Source organism: Mastigoproctus giganteus, chromosome 9 (assembly GCF_048544385.1).
Source record: "Mastigoproctus giganteus isolate SK-2022 chromosome 9, ASM4854438v1, whole genome shotgun sequence".
Lineage (NCBI taxonomy): Eukaryota > Metazoa > Arthropoda > Arachnida > Uropygi > Thelyphonidae > Mastigoproctus > Mastigoproctus giganteus.
Genome location: NC_143583.1, coordinates 123,071,251 through 123,095,345, shown reverse-complemented (window position 1 = coordinate 123,095,345; position 24,095 = coordinate 123,071,251). Strand labels below are relative to the sequence as shown.

At 38.4% G+C, this 24,095-nt stretch overlaps 1 protein-coding gene across 4 annotated transcripts in view; it reads right to left on the bottom strand.

The window, feature by feature from the left end:
- SWIP (strumpellin and WASH-interacting protein) overlaps positions 1–24,095 on the bottom strand; it is a 496,362-nt gene that overhangs the window by 387,991 nt on the left and 84,276 nt on the right. For all 4 annotated transcript variants that reach the window (XM_090381778.1, XM_090381779.1, XM_090381782.1 and 1 more), the window contains exon 6: positions 5,698–5,815. In XM_090381778.1, coding sequence (XP_090237904.1) covers positions 5,698–5,815 — 118 coding nt within the window. The remainder of the gene's footprint in view (positions 1–5,697; positions 5,816–24,095) is intronic.

Genomic DNA, 24,095 nt, shown 5'->3' with positions numbered 1-24,095 from the left:
AGGCAATGAGAGGGGTGAGAAAGAACTGTGGTTTTGCAATCTCCATCATGTGCAGACTGGTGTGGAGTTGTGAATTGTCATGGAGAAAAAAAACCTCATTAAGGTTTTTGTCCAGTCGAACTCTATGGATGCAGGCTTTCAACTTTTTCAACGTTTCCACATATAAATCTGAGCCCTGTTCCATGCTACGCTCCAAGAAGTCCACAAGCAAGACCCCATTTTTGTCCCAAAACACTGTCGCCATGACTTTACTAACAGAAGGCTGTCTTTTGAACTTCTTGTGTGGTGAACTTTGATGGTGCCACTCCATTGACTATCTCTGCATTTCAGAGTCATAATGGTTGTACCCAGGTTTTGTCACCTGTGACTGTGTGTGAAAGAAAAATCTCTCCTTCACTCTCAGAGCACTGGAGAAGTTCCATATAGATGACTTTCCGGGCTTCTTGTGTCAGCATTTTCATGATCAGCGCATCAATCTGGCTCTTGTTGTCACTGATGGTACTGGCCGGCCACTGCAGAGCTTGTCACCAATGTCACTTTCCCCACTCTTAAAGTTTCTTACCCAATGTCTAACTGTACTCACATCTACAGTATTGTCACCATAAACATTTTTGAGATGTGTATGGATTTCGATAGGCGTCACTTTTTCCTTGGTAAGAAATTTCATCACCACTCTTTGCTTGATACGTATATCCACCATTTTGAATTATCTACATGCTGCATTCACGAGACCGATCACAGCGCCACCCAGTATGGTGAAACTAGAGACCTCTAGTGACCACTCAGTGACATACAAAATGATCTATGGCACCACATTTGAAAGGAAAAAATTAGGAGGCATTACTTTCAATACTGGTCCTCCTATGCACTACTTCAAAAAGTTCCAGGAATGAATTATTTTTTTTTTTTTTTTTTTTTTACATCCTATAACTCTTAGTAAAATATCTAATTCACTTTCAGAAAGTGGTCATGGTGAACTATGCCTTTTTTGATTAAAAAATGCCTTCAACATCATTTGATCAGATTGGCTATTTTTTTTATTATTTTTTTATTTTTGGCCATCTTTAAACTTTGAAAACCACAGGAATGGTGTTGCATGTCTTAATGCTTCATTACAGAACAACATTTGAACATCTTACATATTTCTGAAACCGTTGTCTCCAGTTCAACACAAATATTAATATGTAACAATGCTCTTTAGAATCAGCCATTTATTTCAAACTAAAATACAAAGCTTACATACTAATGCATATCAGAAATAACTGAATGCCCTTCACAACATGGCTGGATTGCATGCGCAAGATTACCAAGACATAACAGTTTTGTCACCTGATTTGTTGTTCAGAGCACACCACAGTTCTTGAATAAATGCATTGGTCTCAGATCTTTTAATGCACCCTTGTACAGTACATATGTCCTCTGAGACAGTATAATGGGTTTACCACTTGTTACTCATTTGGAAATACCTGAATTCAATCCCATCAGATACTGAGAGAATTCCTAAAAGGGATCTTCAATTGTGGCTGTAGACAACCAAGGTGGAGGAAATAGGATTTTGCTGTGAGTTATTCCAGATTTTTCAGATGCACAATATGCAAATTGGTCTGTGAACACACAAAGACCAATTTGCACAGATATGATATACAATAAAAGACCAAAAAAGAACTAGAACACTTTATGAGCTAGACATACTGTGACCACTGCAGTTTAAACATGAAAAATTCCCAAAAACAAAAACTGCAGCAAGCCTGTATACATAGTAAACTGGAATGGAAGGAAGAGTAGAGATTAATAAATTGAAATATCTGTTTCATCCCAATTACTGGAACTCAGTTTTTTTTTTTTTTTTTTTTTTTATGAGAACCCCAAACACGAGAGGTATTAAACCTATAGTACTTAGTACCGTGCTTGGGTTGGAGGTTGAGAAGACGAAAGAAGATATTTGTTGATATTGGACTTGAACTTCTGTAGATTGTAATTTTCAGGAAATACGTATGAAGGAAGGTTGTTCCAGAAAACGGCAGTTGAATGAATAAATGAGGAAGATGAAAAGTTGGTTCTGTGGGTTTGAAGTTGGACAGTAAATGGATGTTGGCTGGTGGCGGCACGTGTTCGGACTGTTTTGAAAGAGAGAGCGGGAATTATAGAAGCCAATTCAGAAGAACAGTGCCCATGGAAGTATCTGTAGAAGAGGCATGCAGCAGAAACAGTGCGTCTATGAGACAGCGAGTGGAGAGACTCTGTTAGAGATGAATCATTAATTAACCGAACTGCTCTCTTCTGAATGGAATCAAGAAGCCTGAGAGAGGTTTTGGGGGCACCACCCCAGATGTGGAAACAATATTCCATGGCAGGGCGAATTTGCGATTTATACAGAGTGAGCAGCTGTTTGAGAGAAAAGTAACGCCGAGAGCGAAAGAGAAAACCAAGTTTTTTAGATGCAGAGGAAGCAATATTTGTAATGTGCTTGTGCCAAGAGAGATTAGAAGTCAGGGTAATCCCCAAAAGAGATATATCATTTTGCCTAGAAATTGGAGTGTCACTAAAGATAAGCATAGGAGCAGAAGAATCCTTTTTGCGAGATATAAGACAAGATTGAGTTTTAGAAGGGTTGAAATCAACTAAGTTGTCTTTGCCCCACTGGAGAATTACCTGAAGATCGGCATTTAAGGAATTGGCAGCAGATTTTCGAGAACTTAAAGCTGATTGAGCTGGACAAGGTTTCTCAAAATGGAAAGTTGAATGCAATGTGCTATCATCGGCAAAACTATGGATAGGATTTCCAGTCAATGGAAGAAGGTCATTGATATACAAGAGGAAAAGAGTGGGGGAAAGAACTGAACCTTGGGGGACACCGGCATTAGTGGAGAAGTTAGAAGACAGAGAGCCATCTACCATCACCCTCAGTGAGCGATCAGAGAGAAAACTGGATAACCAATTACTAAAAACAGTTGGCAAACCATAAGATGGAAGCTTGTTTAGAAGACCTTTATGCCAAACACGATCAAAAGCCTTTGAGATGTCAAGAGCAACTACTTGTGTTTCACAGAACCTTTCCATTGAATTAGTCCATAAATGGGTAACATAAGCCAGAATATCACCAGTGGATCGACACTGACGGAATCCATACTGGCGATCGTTGATCAGACGGAAAGTTTCTAGGTAGTTTAAGAGTTGGCGGTTAATTGATTTCTCCATTACTTTAGAAAGAGTAGAAGTAATTGCAATGGGACAACAATTGGATGGGAGGGATTTGTCACCCTTTTTAGGAACTGGCTGGATATGAGCAAATTTCCAAGCAGAAGGAAAAACACCTTTGGAATAAGAAAGTGAAAAAAGGCAGCAAAGAATAGGAGTAAGTTCAGGAGCACAGGTTTTGAGAACAAGTGGAGAAATACCATCAGGACCTGGAGCTTTCTTAGCATCAAGATTCATCAAAATCCTTCTGATATCCTTTTGACGGAAGACCACAGGAGGCATTGAATGGAGCGTGTTAGGAGTGGTGGGAGGTGTTTTACCAAGATCATTAATACATGAGCTCAAAGAAAAATGGGATGCTAGCAGGTCAGCTTTATCCTTGGCTGAAGTGACAACAGAACCATCTGGTTTGGACAGAGGTGGGAGCAGAGATGGGCAAAAGTTGCGGCCAATAGCTTTGGCAAGAGACCAGAATGCTCGGCTACCATTAGGGCAAGAAGCAAGTTTTCTACTCTTAGCCTGTTCAAACTCTAGTTTGGACTGATTAATAACTGCTTTACAATTGTTGCGAGCTTTGGTGTAGGCAGAAAATGAAACTGAAGAATTAGAAACAAGCCAATTACGATATGCAACATTCTTCTCTTGGACAGCCTTAGCACATTTATTGGAAAACCAAGGTTTAGATAAAGGACGAGATTTTAAAGTGGAGTGTGGGATAAAGGATTCCATTCCTGCAAGAATAATTTCACTGACACGATCTGAGCAAACGTTGACATCAGAAGTTTTGAAACAGTAATCAGACCAAGGAAAAGAAGAAAAGAAGTCTCGCAGGTCATCCCATTTTGCATTCTTGTAATGCCAAACAATACGAGGTTGGGAATAGCCATGAGATAAAGGTTCCATTGGAGAAGAGGCAATCACCAAGTTGTGATCTGAAGTGCCTAAAGGACCTCTCACTTCAACCTTGTACTTAGAAGGGTTGTTTGTGAGAAAAAGATCAAGTGTATTGGCTGTATGATTAGGATTGTCCGGTATTCTTGTAGGTAAATGAACAATCTGTGCTAGGTCATTAGTAATTGCAAAAGCCTCAGCATCTCGACCTGCTGGGTCGGTGTGACTAGAAAACGGAAGCCAGCTGGAGTTGTGAACGTTAAAATCACCAAGGAAAATTACCTCACTGTTAGGAAAGTTGGACTGGAGAAAGTCAAGTTGCAAAGAGAGGAAGTCAAAGAGCTCCAAGTGATTAGTGGAGTTGGGAGAACGGTAGAGACAACAGATGAATTTTACACAATGAGGTAGAGAGATTTTAAGCCAGAGAAGATCAAAGAGAGGAGATTCCAAATTGCCAAGTCTCTGACAGGGAATATCAGAACGGACATATGCACAAGTACCACCTTTGAGGCGAAAGGAATCATACAGCAAATAATTTGGACATCTGTGATGAGCAGTAGTTGAATCAACTGATAACTGAGATTCAGTCAGAAAAAGTACATGGGGTTTGGAAGACTGCAAGTGGAAATGGACATCGTTGAGATTAGAATTGAGACCACGTATATTTGTGAAATGAATTAGGAAGTCCTTGGGAGGTTTAGATCTTTTCGCAGATAAGCTTGCTCTATTATTTTGACAATTCATGGTGTATTCAATAGTAAGAAAAAGTGGGTGGGACATGCTGTATGAAGTAATGAAATTTTTGGATATGGCGTACATGTGGTAAGAATATACCCAGATCCTTGACATAACGTGGCCTCGACAATGCTCCCCGCATACACACTACTCGGACTCCCTCCAGTCACTATCTGGCAGAGTAGAGGTAGCAAGATTATACACTAGCTGATCCGGAAGCTTCCTAGAGAGTTACCAATAGGTTCAGTCCGGTGTACTAACTAGCGGCCGGCCTGCGAACACCGTTTTAGAGCTGTACCCTCGAAATGTAAGGAATATTGGATCTCGCCACGACATTCATCATAACCTCAAAAATCATCAATCATACTGCATGATGGAAGAGATAGGGAAGGGTTGGCCGGAACTTAGCTCTAGAGACTAAACATGGGTTCCACCACTTCAAGCCTCCAATAAGCAAAGTGGTGGTATTTCAACGGTTGATGAGAGTCATCTACCACCTAGTACTGCCTGGTAACATAGAGGGGCGGCGTTCCTCCATGTGGTGTGGGCGCCACACCTCGACCCCTGCTTACGTTGGTTCACACCTGGGTGGTCACCCACCATGTACTTGTGCATGAAGGTTATACCCAGGATTACTAACAGTCCCACCATCGTGAAGGTGCAAGCAGAGGATTTGGCTGTCATAGACCGTCCGGACTTCGCCGAAATTGGGTCCACTTTGACTTGAGTGTCACCCGAATATCAGTTCCATCAGCGTTTTAGACTCACAGGTAGCAAGAACAGCTTGTCTGGCATATCTGAGAGAATGTCTGTGACAGCCTCAAGGACCAGTTAATAATTATGCACAAAATATCCAAAACTAGCATGGCTTACCTAATTTTGATTCCACATGAATGAAGTAGTTTTTCAAATTTACTGAAAAGTCTTCAGAAAAGCTGTTATTTTTGGAAACAAAAGCTGCTCCCTCATCATAGCCCTGTTCCATGCAGCCCTAAAAATGAAAATGTTGATAAAATTTCCGAAAATTATTATTCTTATGTGGGAAAATGTTCAGCGTAACAATGTATAAAACAATGAAACTATAAAATGCAATTTGGAAGTTTGCAGGTAAGGCTCTGTCCCTCTGCTTTCAGAATTATTTTTAGCAGCTTACTTTCTAAATCAGAGGTTCCCAAACTTTCTCGGTTCAAGGCACCCTTAGTGTCCCAGTAATTTTTTCACAGCACCCTAAGAATGTTGTTGTGGCACCCCAGTTGAAACCCACTGTTCTAATTGATAAATATTTTCATTTAGATTAATACAGTGCAACCTCTATATAACACAAAGCATCAGGGTAAGAGTTTAATACCCACATCATGAATTTTAATTTTTTGCTGTAATGGGGCATTAAACTTGTCAGGGAACAAGTTTAACACCCCATATTAAGTTAAACTTGTCAGTGGACAAGTTTAACATACTGTTACAACCAAAAATTAAATTTTAACACGTGTTACAGCCAAAACTAAATATATTGTTTTTTTCTAAACTTTTTAATATGAATACACAATGACTAATAGCAAGCATTAAGCATTTTTATGCAAATTTCATTTCTCATTTATTTTACTTTTTCTTTTTTTTTTTGACTGTTTTGTTGCCAGTGGGCAAAATGGGTTAAACATTTTAAATGGCAAATGCCACTACTGTAAGTTTTTTTTAATAATGTCATACTCTTAAAATATTAAATAGCAATACTTAATATACTTAAAAAAATAAAATTTGAAAACCGTGTTTCTTACAGTGATCCTATGGTTCCAAATCAGACATGTTTACGGGGTATCCAATTTACAGTTTTTTTTTTTTGTTTTGTTTTTTTTATGAAACCCCCAAACATGAGAGGTATTAGAACCTATAGTACTTAATACCATGCTTGGGTTGGAGGTTGAGAAGACAAAAGAAGATATTTGTTGACATTAGACTTGAACTTCTGTAAACTGCAATTTTCAGGAAATACGTATGAAGGAAGGTTGTTCCAGAAAATGGCAGTTGAATGAATAAACAAGGAAGATGAAAAGTTGGTTCTGTGAGTTTGAAGTTGGATAATAAATGGATGTTGTCTAGTGGCGGCACGTGTTCGGACTGTTTTGAAAGAGAGAGCGGGTATTATAGAAGCTAATTCAGAGGAACACTGCCCATGGAAGTATCTGTAGAAAAGGCATGCAGCAGAAACAGTACATCTATGAGACAGTGAGTGGAGAGACTCTGTTAGAGAGGAGTCATTAATTAACCTAACTGCCCTCTTCTGAATGGAATCTAGAACCCTGAGAAAGTTTTGGGGGCACCGCCTCAGATGTGGGAACAATATTCCATGGTAGGGTGGATTTGTGATTTGTACAGAGTGAACAGCTGTTTGGAACAGTATAGCATATAAATAGAAAATACCGAACCACTCAGCTACATAATCAATATGTCACACATATATAAGATCAAGGATTTCACATGGTCACAATCCTATAAGTTTTGGTTAGGTTAGAATAACATGAGCTTCATAAAGGAGCACGATGACTTCATTACACTTTCCACTCTCTTGTATGAAGGGTGATATTCTAGTTTTATGCAGCAGTGAATGTTTTATATTTAATAATTCAAACACAGGTGAAACTTATCTGCCTTTCTCGTCTGAGTTTGATGCAGCAAAGTAAAAAAACTTAATAAAATTGAAATAAAAGGTATTAATATTCAGTATACAGCAATTCTTTTCAGAAAGACATAATTGTTATAAGCTTCTTTCAAAAAACAAACAGACTACATTGCATATTAATGCTAAGCAGAACTAAATGTTGGTGCCTTCTGAAATCCCATTCAGAGCTTTGGAACATGCAGTTGTGAAGGCACACCAATGTTCAACTCTGCTTAGCATTAATATATAATATGGTTTTTTGTTGAAAGAAGGAATATATTAATCACTTAACTTAAGGGGTACCAATCAGAAAAATACACACATTTTTTTTTCTGTAATGGCATTTTAACTTTAAAAGAAAAAAGTACACTTTCTGTAAGAAAGTGCACCATCTTTCTTTTAAAGTTAAAACTTTACATTGTAATTGTTGGTTAAATTTTAATATATTCCTGGAAATCATCACACAAGTAAAAACCAACATTCAGAAAATCCCTACTATGCAATTTTACACTATTTTCCATTGAATAAAATGACAGTTACATTCTGTAACAGAAAATTGCGACTTTTGTTTTTTTCCCCAAGATGTACTTCTTTGGTCTATAAACAACACAAGTGTGCTAAAGGCATAATGCAGAAGTACAGGGTGAGTCATGAAAAAAGTAGGCCCGTCAATGAAACTATAATAAGATGCATGCACAAGTGTGTAAATGTATAGTACATTACCTGCTGCTAAAGATGATGTTGGAAATGACCTCCTTGGGCTGCAAGACAGCGCTAAGCCTGTGTCAGCATGTTTTGGCAAACTCTCTGCAACACTGAACCATCAATGCCTGTGATAGCAGTACGAACGTTCTCCTGTAATTCCTGAAGAGTGTGCGGGTTCATCTGATAAACTTTTCCCTTAAGGTAGTCCCAAAGGTAAAAATCACATATGGACAGGTCTGGGGAACGTGGGGGCCATAAATCTTTGCTGACAGTTCTTCCATCTGGAAAGGTTTCATGAATTCGGGCCAGCACTCTGTGGGACATATGGCAAGTGGCCCCATCTCGTTGAAATGTGTACCACTCCCGTTCTTCAGGGGTTAATTGTGCATAAAAGCTTTCAAATATTGCAAGATACACATCTGTGTTAACAGTTGTCTCAAAGAAGATGGGCCCTATGATCCGCCGTGCTGATGTGGCACACGATACTCTGATATTTTTTGTCATGAAGTGGTTCTTCGTGGAATCGCTGTGGATTTTTAGTTGCCCAGTACCTTGTGTTTTGAGAATTGACGTGTCTGGATAATTGAAACCAGGCTTCATCTGGCATAAAATATTGAGTTGGATCGAGCATCCTGTCAATGACGCTGTTGAGGAGCCATTTGCAATAATTTACACATTTCACTTTATCTGTCTCTTTTAATTCTTGCACACACATTACATGAAACGGTTTCAAATTTAGAGAGTGCAGTATACATACTGTTTCAAAGCACATGTTGTGTAGCTTACACTGACTTGTTGGGCTAATTTTCGGGTACACTTCCTGGGGCTTAATTTCATCCTCTTGTGAATATTGTGCACTACAGTTGGCGTACGAATAGATGGAGCTCTGTTCTTTTTTGCATTGAGGACACTTCATGTATCGCACCACTTCTTCATCAGTTGCAGTATACAGTGTTTTGCTGGTATCCCGACAGTGGAGAACTGTTCCAAAAACATTCTTGTTTCCTGATATGATCCCGTACACACCTATGCCTCGACAATTGCAGCTCTTTCTGGAAGTGAATAAGACATGATGCAGAAAACCCTTACAAACACACACACACACACACACACACACACACACACACACACACACACACACACACACACACACACACACAATCGTACACAAGACACAAACTGGATTACGTCCGGCAAAACACTGTCTTCCAACGAGATTGACATTGATGGGTGATGCGTGCTACTAATCTATGAGGGGAAGATTTGTTTGTGCAGGTGGCTAGTCGAGTATTGATTGGCTGCTGGTTCTTCCACGCATGGAGCGGCAGACTACTTTTTCATGACTTACCCTGTATAATACAATAAAACAGCTAAAGGTATAATGCAAAGTGCACATGAACTGATGAACAGTTTGCATATTTTTATAGTTTGCTACTGGCTGCAATTAATGTTCTCCGTAATTATACTATAGTACTGTAGCACTCTATTATAATATACTAGAGTGCCAAAATTCTAGTATAATTATACTATGGTGACTACATCAAACACTGTTGATTTAGGGTGTTACAGTTTTTTCCACAATGGCAGGAACATACTGTACTCCTTAGAGACATGTACAATCCAAGTATGTTTATAACCCAAAGGAGTATAACACTCTCTCTCTCACACTCAACACACACCGTGAGGTATAAATAACACACTTCTTTGGCTATAAACGACACAAGCGCGGTGTTTATAGCCAGAGAAGTTATACCATTATACCTTCAGCAGTTTTTACCATTCATATTGTGATTTCATAGCCTCAAAAAGGATAACTGAATATATCACAAGTGATAATGGCAGTTGGTTCTTCTCTCAGTGGAAAATATTTACTTTTGCAAGTTTCCCATGTACAATTAACATTTCATTGATTTATTTATTATTTCATCTCTAATTGAGGCAAGAAAAGGAAAGAAACAACATTCTGTAGTAATTACCCTTGAATAAGTCATGTTGTTTATAAAAATTTAATTATCTAGCTAATGAAATATACCACAGAAGGCAATACAATAGCTCAGTGGTCCATACTTTGGAAATCTAGAGAAGCTGGTTCCCCTTTGTGAGGTATAGAATTTTCTTTTGCCAGTGTCTATTATTAAATTTGTGCTTTACCATAAACTGCATCTCTCTCTCTCTCTCTATCTCTCTCTCTATCTCTCTCTCTCTCTCTCTGAGGGTGGAATATGACATTTACGTTAAATCTATAAATACTGCATAATAAGATGAGGAAATAATATAATTATTACATATTTACTACACAGGTCATAATATAAATATCATCACCTGCTGTTCTGTTTTCGGACAATAATTGTTAAAAATATATACTATCCAAGAACAGAATGGACATTCACGCCAAAGCTTTCAGTGAAAGACTGAACATGCACCGGTTAGTTTAAGGCTCACTTACAGAAGGAAACAGAACTTTCTCTATAGAATGATTATACAGAAAAAAATAATGAAAGCAACTGAAATGTCAGCAAATCCTTACACCCTAAAAAGATACAACTGAAATGATTGTAGCATTTTTGATAATTAGGGGTTTTTTTTTTTTTTTTTGACAGATGAAAAACAAGTTCACTTCTGCATCATAATGACATTTTAATATTAGAAGAAGAATCTTTATTGCAACACAGAAATGATGAGTTACATAACAGTGCAGTTGCAACCGCCCATTGCACAGTGGCCAGGGGTTAACATTGTACTATAAAGATAGGACTGCCTCAATAAACCAAAAAAATAAAATAATAAATAAATAAAATAAAGTACTAGAAAAAGAAGAAATCAATTCAGTATTAGCATTAGTTGAGGCATATAATGCAAGAAAGCAAGCTTATACAGCATCAGCCAAGGGAAGGGGGGAAACCCTTCCCATCTGGTCACTCCAAATGTTTGTATAGTTCAGCCTTAAATTTATTTAAGCTATCAACTTCCACAACAACAGGTGGAAGTCTGTTCCAGCAATTAACTACCCACTGGCTAAAAGTAAAACTTCCGCACATCTATTCTACAACTGTCTTTCCTCAATTTAAATCTATGCCCGCTAAGTTTCTTAATCTGAGCAAGCGGAAGTATCCCATTAGCATAGTGCCTGCTCAAACCATTCAAGGCCTTATACACCGCGATCAGATCACCTTGCAGGTGCCTAGCCTCCAGATGCTGCAACTTGCAGCATTTAAGTCGTTCTTCATAAGCGCACCCCTTTGTTCCTCTCACCAACCTTGTTGCCCTTCTCTGTACTCGTTCTACCAACTCAACATCCTTCCTAAAATGAGTCCTCCAGACCTGTATACAGTACTTAAGGTGAGGCCTGAAGATTACCTTATACAAAAGAATAATCACCTCCTTATCTCTGCTAACAAAATTCCTATATATCATTGGCAAAACTCCATGACCTGCTCTGGCAGCATGTCTGCACTGCTCAGAGAACTTCATATTTGACTGCACAATTACCCCCAAGGTCTTTTTCATTCTTCACCTCCCTGAGTGTAGTACCACACAGTTGGAATGATTCCCTTGGGTTACTGCTACCCATATGTAGTACTTTTCATTTGTCAATGTTAAACTTCAGTTGCCATTTCTCAGCCCATCTGCCTAACTTTTCTAGATCCTGTTGCAGTAGCATACTGTCTTTACTGTCATTAACTACCCTGCCAACTTTTGTATCATCTGCAAACTTGGACATTAAGCCCGATATACTTTCATCAATATGATTGATAAATACACAAAACAACAATGGACCCAGCACCAATCCCTGGGAGACTCCACTAATAACATTAGCCCACGTAGAGCAGTGTCCATTTATTACCACTCTCTGCCATCTCACACTCAACCATCCCTTTATGCATTGCAGTAACGTGCCTCAATGCCATACCGCTCCAATTTATACAGAAGTATTCCATGTGCAACAGTATCAAAAGCTTTCCTGAAATCCAAGTATATGATATCAAAATTATTTTTTGCATCCACTTCCTTTGTCACCACATGTAGTATCCACTCAAATTGGTCAGACAAGACTTCCCCTTAACAAACCCATGCTGTCTGAGCTATTACTGCTGTCTTGTCTAGGTGATCCTGTATTACCTCTTTAACCAGTGACTTCATTATTTTCCCCGGAACAGAAGTTAAACTAACAGGTCTATAATTATTTCTGTCACCCTTTGAACTCCCTTTGTGAATTGGGGATACATTTGCACATCTCCAGTCCATGGGGACTTCCCCTGACTCTAAGGATGCTCTCATAATTATGGCTATGGGTTTGCTTACTTCCCTTGCTTCCTCCTTCATTATAACTGCATACATTCCATCTGCCCCAGGTACCTTTTTTTATGTTTAACTTCAACAATTTCTCCTCCACTTTGCTCTCAGTTATTACAAAATCACTTAGCTCCCTCTTAGAGTTTGATAAACTTCTGGCATTCCTTTCCTTGAATAACTTGTGTGTGAATGTAGATGCAAAATACTCATTCAGTTTATCGGCTACTTGAGCAAGGTCATAAATAGTCGAACCATCTTATGTTAAGTGGATCAATATGATTCATCCTCTTCCTTCTAGAGTTTACGTAAGTAAAGAACTCTTTGCTGTTTTTCTTTACGTCCTTTGCCAAAGATTTCTCGTAATCTGCCTTAGTGACTTGATTACAAACTAGCTTATATTGACCATAGGCTTCTGTGTTGCCTGATAATTTATATGCATCCCATGTCTTCTTCTCTGTCATGAGTCTCATTAAGTCATCCAACATCCATTTAGGCCTGAACCTTGAAGAGCATTTCTTATATGGTATGAAAATCCTAGTAGCCTCCAAGATTAAGTCCCTGAAAGCTTCACATTTAGAATTCACCACTGGTAACATCATCAGTTGATCCCACTGTATAGAATTTAAAAACTGTCTGAGATCACCGTAGTCACCTTTATGAAAACAAAAGCCCTTCCCTTTACCTTTGATCGTAGTTACATCTAAGTAAATTCCACATCAGTACACTGTGATCACTGTCACCTAGTGGTTCCTTTATCTGCAAATTCTTAATGCATGAATAATCACTGCTGATAATCAGTTCAAGGGTATTATTCCCTTTGGTTGCACCTTGAACACGTTGCTGTAGAAAACAATACTCCAATAAATACACAAGTCTTATTAGCATGCGAGTGACCAACCCACAAGTTTCAGTCAATATCTGGAAAGTTAAAAAGCCCCATTATAAGACATTCTGATTTACTGGCCCATCTATTTCTCTGCACAACTTTTCATTGTGCTCATCACAGTCATTAGGTTTATAACATACTCCTACTCTCATTTTCACTTTCCCAGTGTTTATGTCACACAAAACAGTCTCAACATTGCACTATCCACCTGTGACAACAGGGTGTACTTCCTTAGATTTTATGTTTCTTTACTAACAGCATAACCCCTCCTCCCTACCCTGTCTGTCCTTTCTGTACACATTGTTCTCCACAAATTCCAATTCTGCACTGCTTATATAAATAATAAATAAATTTTCTGTTTATACTCCTGGACAACCAAACGGTCAGAGGAGTTCACAAGATAGATAGAATACAAGAAACAGCACCATATTCAGTAGTCACTATGACTACTGTGCTGTGACACTATGACACTATGCTGCTGCAACAGGATCTGGAAAGGTTGAGCAGATGGGCTGAGAGGTGGCAAATGAAGTTTAACATTGATAAATGTAAAGTACTACACATGGGAAACAACAACCCGAGAGCAACGTATCAACTCTGTGGTACTACACTGACAGTGGTAGAGAATGAAAAAGGGACTTGGGGGTGGTTGTGCAGGCAGATATGAAGTTCTCTGAGCAGTGCAGACGGGCTGCAAGAGTAGCTCATGGAGTATTGTCAATGATATACAGGAATTTTTCCAGCAGTGATAAGGAAGTGATTATTCCCTTGTATAAGGCAATGGTCAGGCCACACCTAGAGTACTGTATACAGGTCTGGAGGCCTCATTTCAAGAAGGATGTAGAGCTGCTGGAACGAGTACAGAGAAGGGCAACAAGATTAGTGAATGGAACAAAGGGGTGCTCTTACGAAGAAAGGCTTAAATTTTGCAAATTACAGTGTCTGGAGACTAGGCACCAGCGAAGTGATCTGATAGAGGTGTATAAAGCCTTGAATGGTTTGAGCATGCTCAATGCTGATGGGATTCTTCCTCTAGCTCAGAATAATCACCTGAGAGGGCATAAATTCAAATTGAGGAAAGACAGGTGTAGGATAGACGTGCGGAAATTTGCCTTTAGCCAGCGGGTGGTTGGTTGGTGGAACAGACTTCCATCCCTTGTAGTGGAGGTTGATAGCCTAAATAAGTTTAAGGCTCAGCTGGACAGGTATTTTGAACGAACAGAGGGGTGAAGTGGAATTGGTTTTTTTTTTTTTTTTTGGCTGATGCTGCATAAGCTTGCTTTCTTGCATCAAATGCCTCTACTAATGCTAATGCTAGTCACGGGCTTGAACCCCAGTCACTCAAGGCACGTGTACTTATGCACCTGCACGCCTGACCACTAGGCTACGGCGGCATTATATCTGTGTAACACCGTGTCTCTGATATCCCAACAATATCTACCTTCGATGTCTTGATCAGCACTTCAAATACATCAATTTTATTTACTATATTTCTAGCATTGGCTTACTTGCAAGTATACATGCATTTATTCTTACTCTTAGTTACCCAAACACAGCCCATGTATTTACTTGTTCCATGATGACTCCCAGCAGCTCTTGAAGTCCCCAGCAACTTGCTCTCTAGGCTGCTGCTCATTACAATAGAAGCAGTGCAAGAATCATTTTTGCCTCTGCCTGTGGCTACCGTTAATCTTTTAGTCTGCGAATCCACCCAATCTAGCAGTTTTCCAACAACATAACACTGACTCGATAGCATCAACGAATATTCTTGCACCCTTTCTATTTAAGTGTATCCCATCCCTGTAGAAGCAGTCTCTCCTGTTAGCAAGCACAGACCACAGTGAAAAAAATTCTACCCCATGAGCCTTGCACAATCTCTTCAGGGCCAAATTGACTGACAAATGCTCTCATCATATACTCCTTCCTATCATGTCTGGGCAGAATTGCAGACACTTTCAAATTTAATCCTAACTCTCGACTTTTTTCCAGCATTTACCTGAACTTGTTAAGTAAATCTGTTACTCTTAAGGTCATTAGTGTCAATGTGTACAACAATACCACCTTTTGTGCCTTTAAAGGATATCTGCCCTACAACATCATCAAATTTTGCACCTGGCGACATACCCTGGTCCTGTTCCACCAATCTTTTTTGCATAATATATTACCCGTCTCCCTGACAATGGAGTCCCAACAATAACAATTTTTTTTTTTTTAATGAAAACCCCAAACACCAGAGGTATTAGCACCTATAGTACTTAGTACGATGCTTGGGTTGGAGGTTGAGAAGACAAAAGAAAATATTTGTTGACATTAGACTTGAACTTCTGTACGCTGTAATTTTCAGGAAATACATATTAAGGAAGGTTGTTCCAGAAAATGACAGTTGAACGAATAAACGAGGAAGATGAAAAGTTGGTTCTGTGAGTTTGAAGTTGGACAGTAAATGGATATTGGCTGGTGGCAGCATGGGTTCAGACTGTTTAGAAAGAGAGAGAGAGAGAGAGAGTGGAAATTATAGAAGCCAATTCAGAAGAACAGTGCCCATGGAAGTATCCAGAGAAAAAGCATGCAGGAGAAACAGTACATCTATGAGACAGCGAGTGGAGAGAGACTGTTAAAGAGGAATCATTAATTAACCTAACTGCCTTCTTCTGAATGGATTCTAGAAGCCTAAGTTTTGGGGACACCGCCCCAAGATGTGGGAACAATATTCCATGGTAGGGCAGATTTGCGATTTATAGAGGGTGAGCAGCTGTTTCGAAGAAAAGTAACACCGAGAACGAAAAAGAAAACCAAGTTTTTTAGATGCAGAGAAAGCAATATTTGTAATGTGCTTGTGTCAAGAGAGATTAGAAGTCAGGGTAATCCTCAAAAGAGATATACAATTTTGCCTAGAAATTGGATTATCACCAAAGATAAGCATAGGAGCAGAAGAATTCTTTTTTGCAAGAAATAAGACAAGACTGAGTTTTAGAAGGATTGAAATCAACTAAGTTGTCTCTACCCCACTGGAGAATTACCTGAAGATCGGCATTTAAGGAATTGGTAGCGGATATTCGAGAAGTTGAAGCTGATTGAGCAGGGCAAGGTTTCTCAAAATGGAAAGTGGAATGCAATGTGCTATTATCGGCAAAACTATGGACAGCATTTCCAATCAATGGAAGAAGGTCATTAATATACAAGAGGAAAAGAGTGGAGGAAAGAACTGAACCTTGGGAGAAAACTGGCATTAGTGGAGAAGTTAGAAGACAGAGAGCCATCTACCATCACCATCAGTGAGCGATCAGAGAGAAAATTGGATAACCAATTACAAAAAACAGTTGGCAAACCATAAGATGGAAGCTTGTTTAGGAGACATTTATGCCAAACATGATCGAAAGCCTTTGAGATGTCAAGAGCAACTGCTTGTGTTTCACCGAACTTTTCCATTGAATTTGTCCATAAATGAGTAAAATAAGCCAGAATATCACAAGTGGATTGACACTGACGGAATCCATATTGGCAATCATTGATCAGAGGAAAGTTTATAGGTAGTTTAAGAGTTGGCAGTTAATTGATTTCTCCATTACTTTAGAAAGAGTAGAAGTAATTACAATGGGATGATAATTGGATGGGAGGGATTTGTCACCCTTTTTAGGAACAGGCTGGGTATGAGCAAATTTCCAAGCAGAAGGAAAAACATCTATGGAATAAAAAAGTGAGAAAAGGTGGCAAAGAACAGGAGTAAGTTCAGGAGCACAGGTTTTGAGAACAAGTGGAGAAATACCATCTGGACCTGGAGCTTTCTTAGCATCAAGATTCGTCAAAATCCTTCTAACATCCTTTCGACGGAAGACCACAGGAGGCATTGAATGGAGCATCTTGGGAATGCAATGCTGTTAGGTGTTTTACCAAGATCATTAATACATGAGTTGGAAGAAAAATGGGATGCTAGCAGGTCAGCTTTATCATTGGCTGAATTAACAACAGAACCAACTGGTTTTGACAGAGGTGGGAGCAGAGATGGGCAAAGGTTGTGGCCAATAGCTTTGGCAATAGACCAGAATGCCCAGCTACCATTAGGGCAAGAAGCAAGTTTTCTACTCTTAGTCTGTTCAAAATCTAGTTTGGACTGATTAATAACTGCTTTACAATTGTTGCGAACTTTAGTGTAGGCAGAAAATGAAACTGAAGATTTGGAAACAAGGCAATTACGATATGCAACATTCTTCTCTTGAACAGCCTTAGCACATTTATTGGAAAACCAAGGTTTAGATAAAGGACGAGATTTTAAAATGGAGTGTGGAATAAAGGATTCCATTCCTACAAGAATAATTTCACTGACACGATCTGAGCAAACGTTAACATCAGAAGTTTCGAAACAGTAATCCGACCAAGGAAAAGAAGAAAAGAAATCTCACAGGTCATCCCATTTTGCATTCTTGTAAATGCCAAACAATACGAGGTTGGGAAGATAAAGGCTCCATTGGAGAAGAGACAATCATCAAGTTGTGATCTGAGGTGACTAAAGGACCACTCACTTCGACCATATACTTAGAAGGGTTGTTTGTGAGAAAAAGATCAAACTTGTTGGCTGTATAATTAGGATTGTCCGGTATTCTTGTAGGTAAATGAACAATCTGTGCAAAGTCATTAGTAATTGCAAAAGCCTCAGCATCTTAACCAGCTGGGCCGTTGTGACTAGAAAACGGAACCCAGCTGGAGTTGTAACATTAAAATCACCAAGGAAAATTATCTCACTGTTAGGAAAGTTGGACTGGAGAAAGTCAAGTTGCAAAGAGAGGAAGTCAAAGAGCTCCAAGTGATTAGTGGAGTTGGGAGAACTGTAGAGACAACAGATGAATTTGACACAGTGAGGTAGAGAGATTTTAAGCCAGAGAAAATCAAAGAAAGGAGATTCCAAATTGCCAAGTCTCTGACAGGGAATATCAGAACGGACATGTGCACATGTACCACCTTTGAGGGGAAAGGAATGATACAGCGAATAATTTGGGCATCTGAGATGAGCAGTAGTTGAATCAACCGATAAATGAGATTCTGTCAGAAAAAGTACATGGGGTTTGGCAGACTGCAAGTGGAAATGGACATCGTTGAGATTAGAATTAAGACCACGTACATTTGTGAAATGAATTAGGAAGTGTTTGGGAGGTTTAGATCTTTTCGCAGATAAGCTTGCTCTATTAGTTTGACAATTCATGGTATATTCAATATTAAGAAAAAGTGGGTGGGACATGCTGTATGAAGTAATGAAATTTTTGGATATGGCGTACACATGGTAAGAATATACCCAGATCCTTGACATAACGTGACCTCAACAATGCCCCCCCGCATACACACTACTTGGACTCCCTCCAGTCACTATCTGGCAGAGTAGAGGTAGCAAGCTTATACACTAGCTGATGTGGAAGCCTCCTAGAGAGTTACCAATAGGTTCAGTCCGGTGTACTAACAACCGGCCTGCCTGCGAACACCGTTTTAGAGCTGTACCCTCGAAATGTAAGGAAATTGTATATCGCCACGATGTTCATCATAACCTCAAAAGTCAACAATCATATACTGCATGATGGAAGAGATGGGGAAGAGTTGACCGTAACTTAGCTCTAAAGACTAAACATGGGTTCCACCACTTCAAGCCTCCAATAAGCAAAGTGGTCGTATTGCACCGGTTGATGAGAGTCATCTACCACCTAGTGCTCTTAAAAGACGATATCTGTTCTATCACATCATCAACTTTTGCTCCTGGCAGACATACCATGTCCTATTCCACCTATCCTTTCTGCATGATATATTTTCTGTTTCCCTGATAATAGTGCCCCCAACAACAACTAGCTCCTTTGAGACCAGTGCATTCTGCCTTGTGGGTTGCCACTGTGTTGCCTGATGATCAAGTGCCTGAGAACTGGATGGGCCCCCAATTTTAATCCTTCAATGGTATCATCCTGTTCTTAAAACTCTCATAAACACCCACAACAATGTTGAGTTGGTACCTAATATCCTCACACTCATGACATTAAGCACACACAAAGACCCCCTTGGCAATATCACGTCCCATTCCCACTAGTTCTGCAAACATCAAATAAGCAGTACAATTCATAAGGCTGTGATTCAGAGGTCAACCACCCTCTCAGTTTTCTGTCTCTCTCTCTCGGGCCTTTTGCTTTGCTGCTCTGGTCCAAGGCATAATTTCTGTTCAAATTCAATATAATTAAAAATACTACACTAAACTTATATACCTACTGCAGTAATAACACTATACACCAGTTATACTTTAAAGTTTACATTACTGAATATATATATATTGCAATGTCAAGCTTATGGTATATGTATTTCGTATCCCCTATCAAATTATATGTTATATCTTTTCCGTATCTCCTCTCAAATTTATATTTTAAGTGTTACGCTATGCTTTTATGTTTATAAGTTCTAAGTAGTTTTAACAGATAATAAATTTATCTAACTAATGCCAACCTACATGATTCAAACTTCCAAGTGACGTATTTGCAATACTATATTTACAACAAATAACCGACACAAAAAACACTACAAATATTGTAAATTACATACTAAGTGATAAAGTTAAGTTAGTAAAACACATATGTATTGCTATAAACTGTATTTTATAAGCTTTTTTTATTTAAAGCCAATTTATAAATTATATTTTAAAGTTTGATTTTATAAGAGTATCCCTGAGCATATACAGAAACACTATCAATTTTAAGCAACATATATTAGCATACTGAACATTCTGTATGCAGGTACACTTTCTCAGCATTTATAGCCACACAAGAGGAATTCTTTAGGAAAGCGGATGCTAGAAGTTTATCAAACTCCAATGGGAAATGAAATGATTTTGTAATAACTGAGAAGAAAGTGGAAGAGAAACTGTTGAAGTCAAACATAAGAAGGTACCTGTGGTGGATGGAATCTATCCAGTTATATTAAAGGAGGCAGCAAAAGAAGTAAGCAAACCCTTAGCCATAATTATGAAAATTTCCTTGGACTCAGGTCATCCATTTGCACATCTCCAGTCCAGAGGAGGACCCGATGGACTGGAGAAGTGCAAATGTGTCCTCAATTCACAAAGGGTGACACGAGTAATTACAGACCTGTTAGTACAGGTCTGTAATTTCCCTGGAATTACAGACCTGTAATTCCAGGGAAATTAATGGAGTCACTGGTTAAAGAAGCATGCATGATAATCTAGACAAGAGTTCAATTATAGTTCAGACACATGAGTTCATTAAGGGGAAGTCTTGTCTGACAAATTTGATTTTATACTATGATGTGGTCACAAAGGATTGGATGCAAAAAATATTTTTAATATCATATACTTGGATTTTAGGAAAGTTTCTATTACTGTTGCACATGGAAGACTACTGTACAAATTGGAGCAGTATGGCATTAAGGGCAAGTTCCCCAGGGTTCAGTGTTGGCCCCCTTGTTGTTTTCTGTATTTATCAATGATATTGATGAAGGTATATCAGGGTTAATGTCCAAGTTTGCAGATGATACAAAGGTTGGCAGGGTTAGTAATGACAGTATGCTACTGCAACAGTATCTAAAAAAGTTGAGGAGATGGGCTGAGAGGTGGCTACTGAAGTTTAACACTGACAGATGTAAAATACTGCACATGGGTAGCAGTAACCCCAGAGTAATGTACCAAATGTGTGGTACTACACTCAGGATAGTGGAGAATTAAAAAGGCCTGGGGGTGCAGTCAGATATGAAGTTTTCTGAGCAATGTAGACAAGCTACAAGAGTAGCTCATGGGGTCTTGTCAACAATATATAGAAATTTTTCTGGAAGGGATAAGGAGGTGATTATCCCCTTGTATAAGGCAATGGTCAGGCCATATCTTGAGTATTGCATACAGGTCTGGAGGCCTGTATGCAGTACAGGTCAGCTGGAGGCCTCCAGAGCTACTGGAATGAGTACAGAGAAGAGCAATGAGATTGTTAAATGGAACAAAGGGTTGCTGTTACCAAGATAGGCTTAAGTTCCACAAATTGCAGTGTCTGGAGACTAGGCACCTGCGAGGTGATCTGATTGAAGTGTACAAGGCCTTGAATGCTTTGCGCATGATGGGATTCTTCCTCTTGCTAAAATTACTCACCTGAAGGGACATAAATTCAAATTGAGAAAAGACAATTGTAGAATAAATGTATGGAAATTTGTCTTTAACCAGAGGGTGGTTGATAGTTGGAACAAACTTCCAGCCTTTCGTAGTGAAATTCTACAATAAGTTCAAGGCAGAACTAGACATGCATTTGGAGGGAATAAATGGGTGAAAAAGGAAGGTTTTTTATTATTTTTTTTTTTATTTGGCTGATGCTATATAAGCCTGCATTCTTGCATCATATGCCTCTGCTACTGCAAATGCTAATCTTAATTTTAATAATAATATTAAGCAGATTTTCCAATATTTTACTAGGTGTCTTAACATAATTACATGAAGTAATATATCTAAACTTAATTAGGGATTTATGGAACTTAAGTATTAAGTATAAATACAGGAATTTAGCATTATTAATTTTAATATTTAATTTTTTATGTCATTCTATCAAACTTTCAATTATGCTGTTCAGATTGCTATTAATGATCCTATAAGTATTACTATTTTAAGTAACTAATTTTAAAAAAACTTAATTAAATAATTAAGTTCTTCATGATAGAACCTTTTGCATATAATACTCTAGCTGCTCATGGCTTTATCAGTTGGAGCTATTATAAAATTTTCATTTAGTTGCTTTAACTGTTGCTTCAAGTATCATTATACTGAAATATTTATAATCTGATTTCTTAATATTAAACCTTTTTGTAGTAGCTTTATACATACAGTGGCAGACAATAAAACTACATCACCTTAAAAAAAAGTAACATTTGTAGTGAAACGTATAAGATATTTTTTGATTACAGTCATTTTGTTTGTCGCAAAGCAAAGGTATTGTGTCAGATAACGCTTCTTATTGCATCAGACAGTAATTGCAAGGTATTGCATCAGCCATTTCTATAAATGTGGCATTGGAATGGTATACACGCTCATTAGTATCCTGTTTTGCAGAGGTGTAAGTATGGCTCAATATGTTCAGTTGATACCAAGGAAAAAAAGTGTAGCTGTTGCTCTGTCCCAGGAAGGGCTTTCTACCCAGGCTATCACTGATAAAATAGGCTGCCACCAGTCAAAAGTATCCCGGGTGCTGAAATTAAAGCATGAAACCGGTGATGTGAAGAGAAGACCTGGACCAGGCCATAAGAGAGTGACTACGCCTTCCCAAGGTCAATATTTGAAATGGTTATGCCTTTGTAATTGTCATGCTAGTGCTCTTGATCTAAAACTGGATTTTGAGATGGCCTCTGGTGTTGAAACAAGTGCACGAACTATCCAAAGACAGCTTTCAGAATGTGGTCTGCATGCTTATCGGCCCAAGAAGAAGCCTATGTTGACCCAACAAATGAGGAAGAAGCGACTTGCTTGAGCTAAAACACATTTCATGGACAAAAGATCAATGGGACACCGTCATCTTTTCTGATGAATCGAAATTCAACCTGCATGGCTCGGATGAGAAGCAATATGCCAGAAGACGAAAATTGGAGATTTACCATCCTGACTGCATAACACCAACTGTAAAGTTCCCTGCCAGTCAGATGGTCTGGGGATGCATAGCAAGCAAAGGGGTAGGGCGAATTAAGTTTATTAATGGAACGGTGAATGCAGAAACCTACACTGCTATCTTGTAAGAATGCCTGAAACCCATTATTAGAGATCACCACACAGAAGTCCAAAACTGCATTTTTCAACAGGACTCAGCACTTTGCCACATAGCAAAATTGGTAAGTTTTATGCTATTTAGATTTAATGATGAGTTTGTCTTCTTGTCTTACAAAGTTTAAAACATACTTACACCAATGTTTTTCCTCGTTTTTCTTCCTTAAGATACAGTCACACCTCAGAAATGCTGGCATTACAGTGTTGGACTGGCCCGGAATTAACTGCTCAGAAGATGCCAACAAGTAAGATTCAGCTGCAGGAGAGCATTGTAAGGGTGCTCTCCTGCAGCTGAATTGCACGGTAATTCCTCGAAAATGAATATCATACTTATATAACAATTTAAAACAAACCTGAAATAAATCGGAATATGTTTTTAATTTAGTTTAAATGAAATGTTAGGTCTAAATTTGAAACTATATGACATAAAATCCCTAGATTCCCCATATTTGATTCCATCCAGATTCCCAGTAATTATATGCTTATAATACAGGTTTATGAAATTCTTAAATTCTTCATCATTACAAATACAGTTAGTTCTATCATCAGTTAGTGGGTGAGTAGCCTCATGTTTATAGTTACAAGCCAATGCACCAAAAGGTTTATTATTTTTATGCCTAATTTTAGTATGTCTGACAGGAAAAGCATAATGTAGTTTTCCTATTAATGTATCGCATGGTATATAATTAAATAGCTCGTTCTGAAATTCAATTACAGAGTATTCCAATTTACAACTATTAAATTTATTAGTATCTAATTTAAACTTAAAAATATCATTAAGTAGGCACTTCAAGTGTATATTTTTTATACACTCTTAATAAATTATACTCTTAATTTAATATGTTTAAGCCTAAATAATATGTATAGTGACATATTAATGTCACTACACATGACAATTTCCAAAGATGGAGAATCCCAATTACTAATCAGTAATCTAAAATTTCCTACATCATCAACATGAGCTA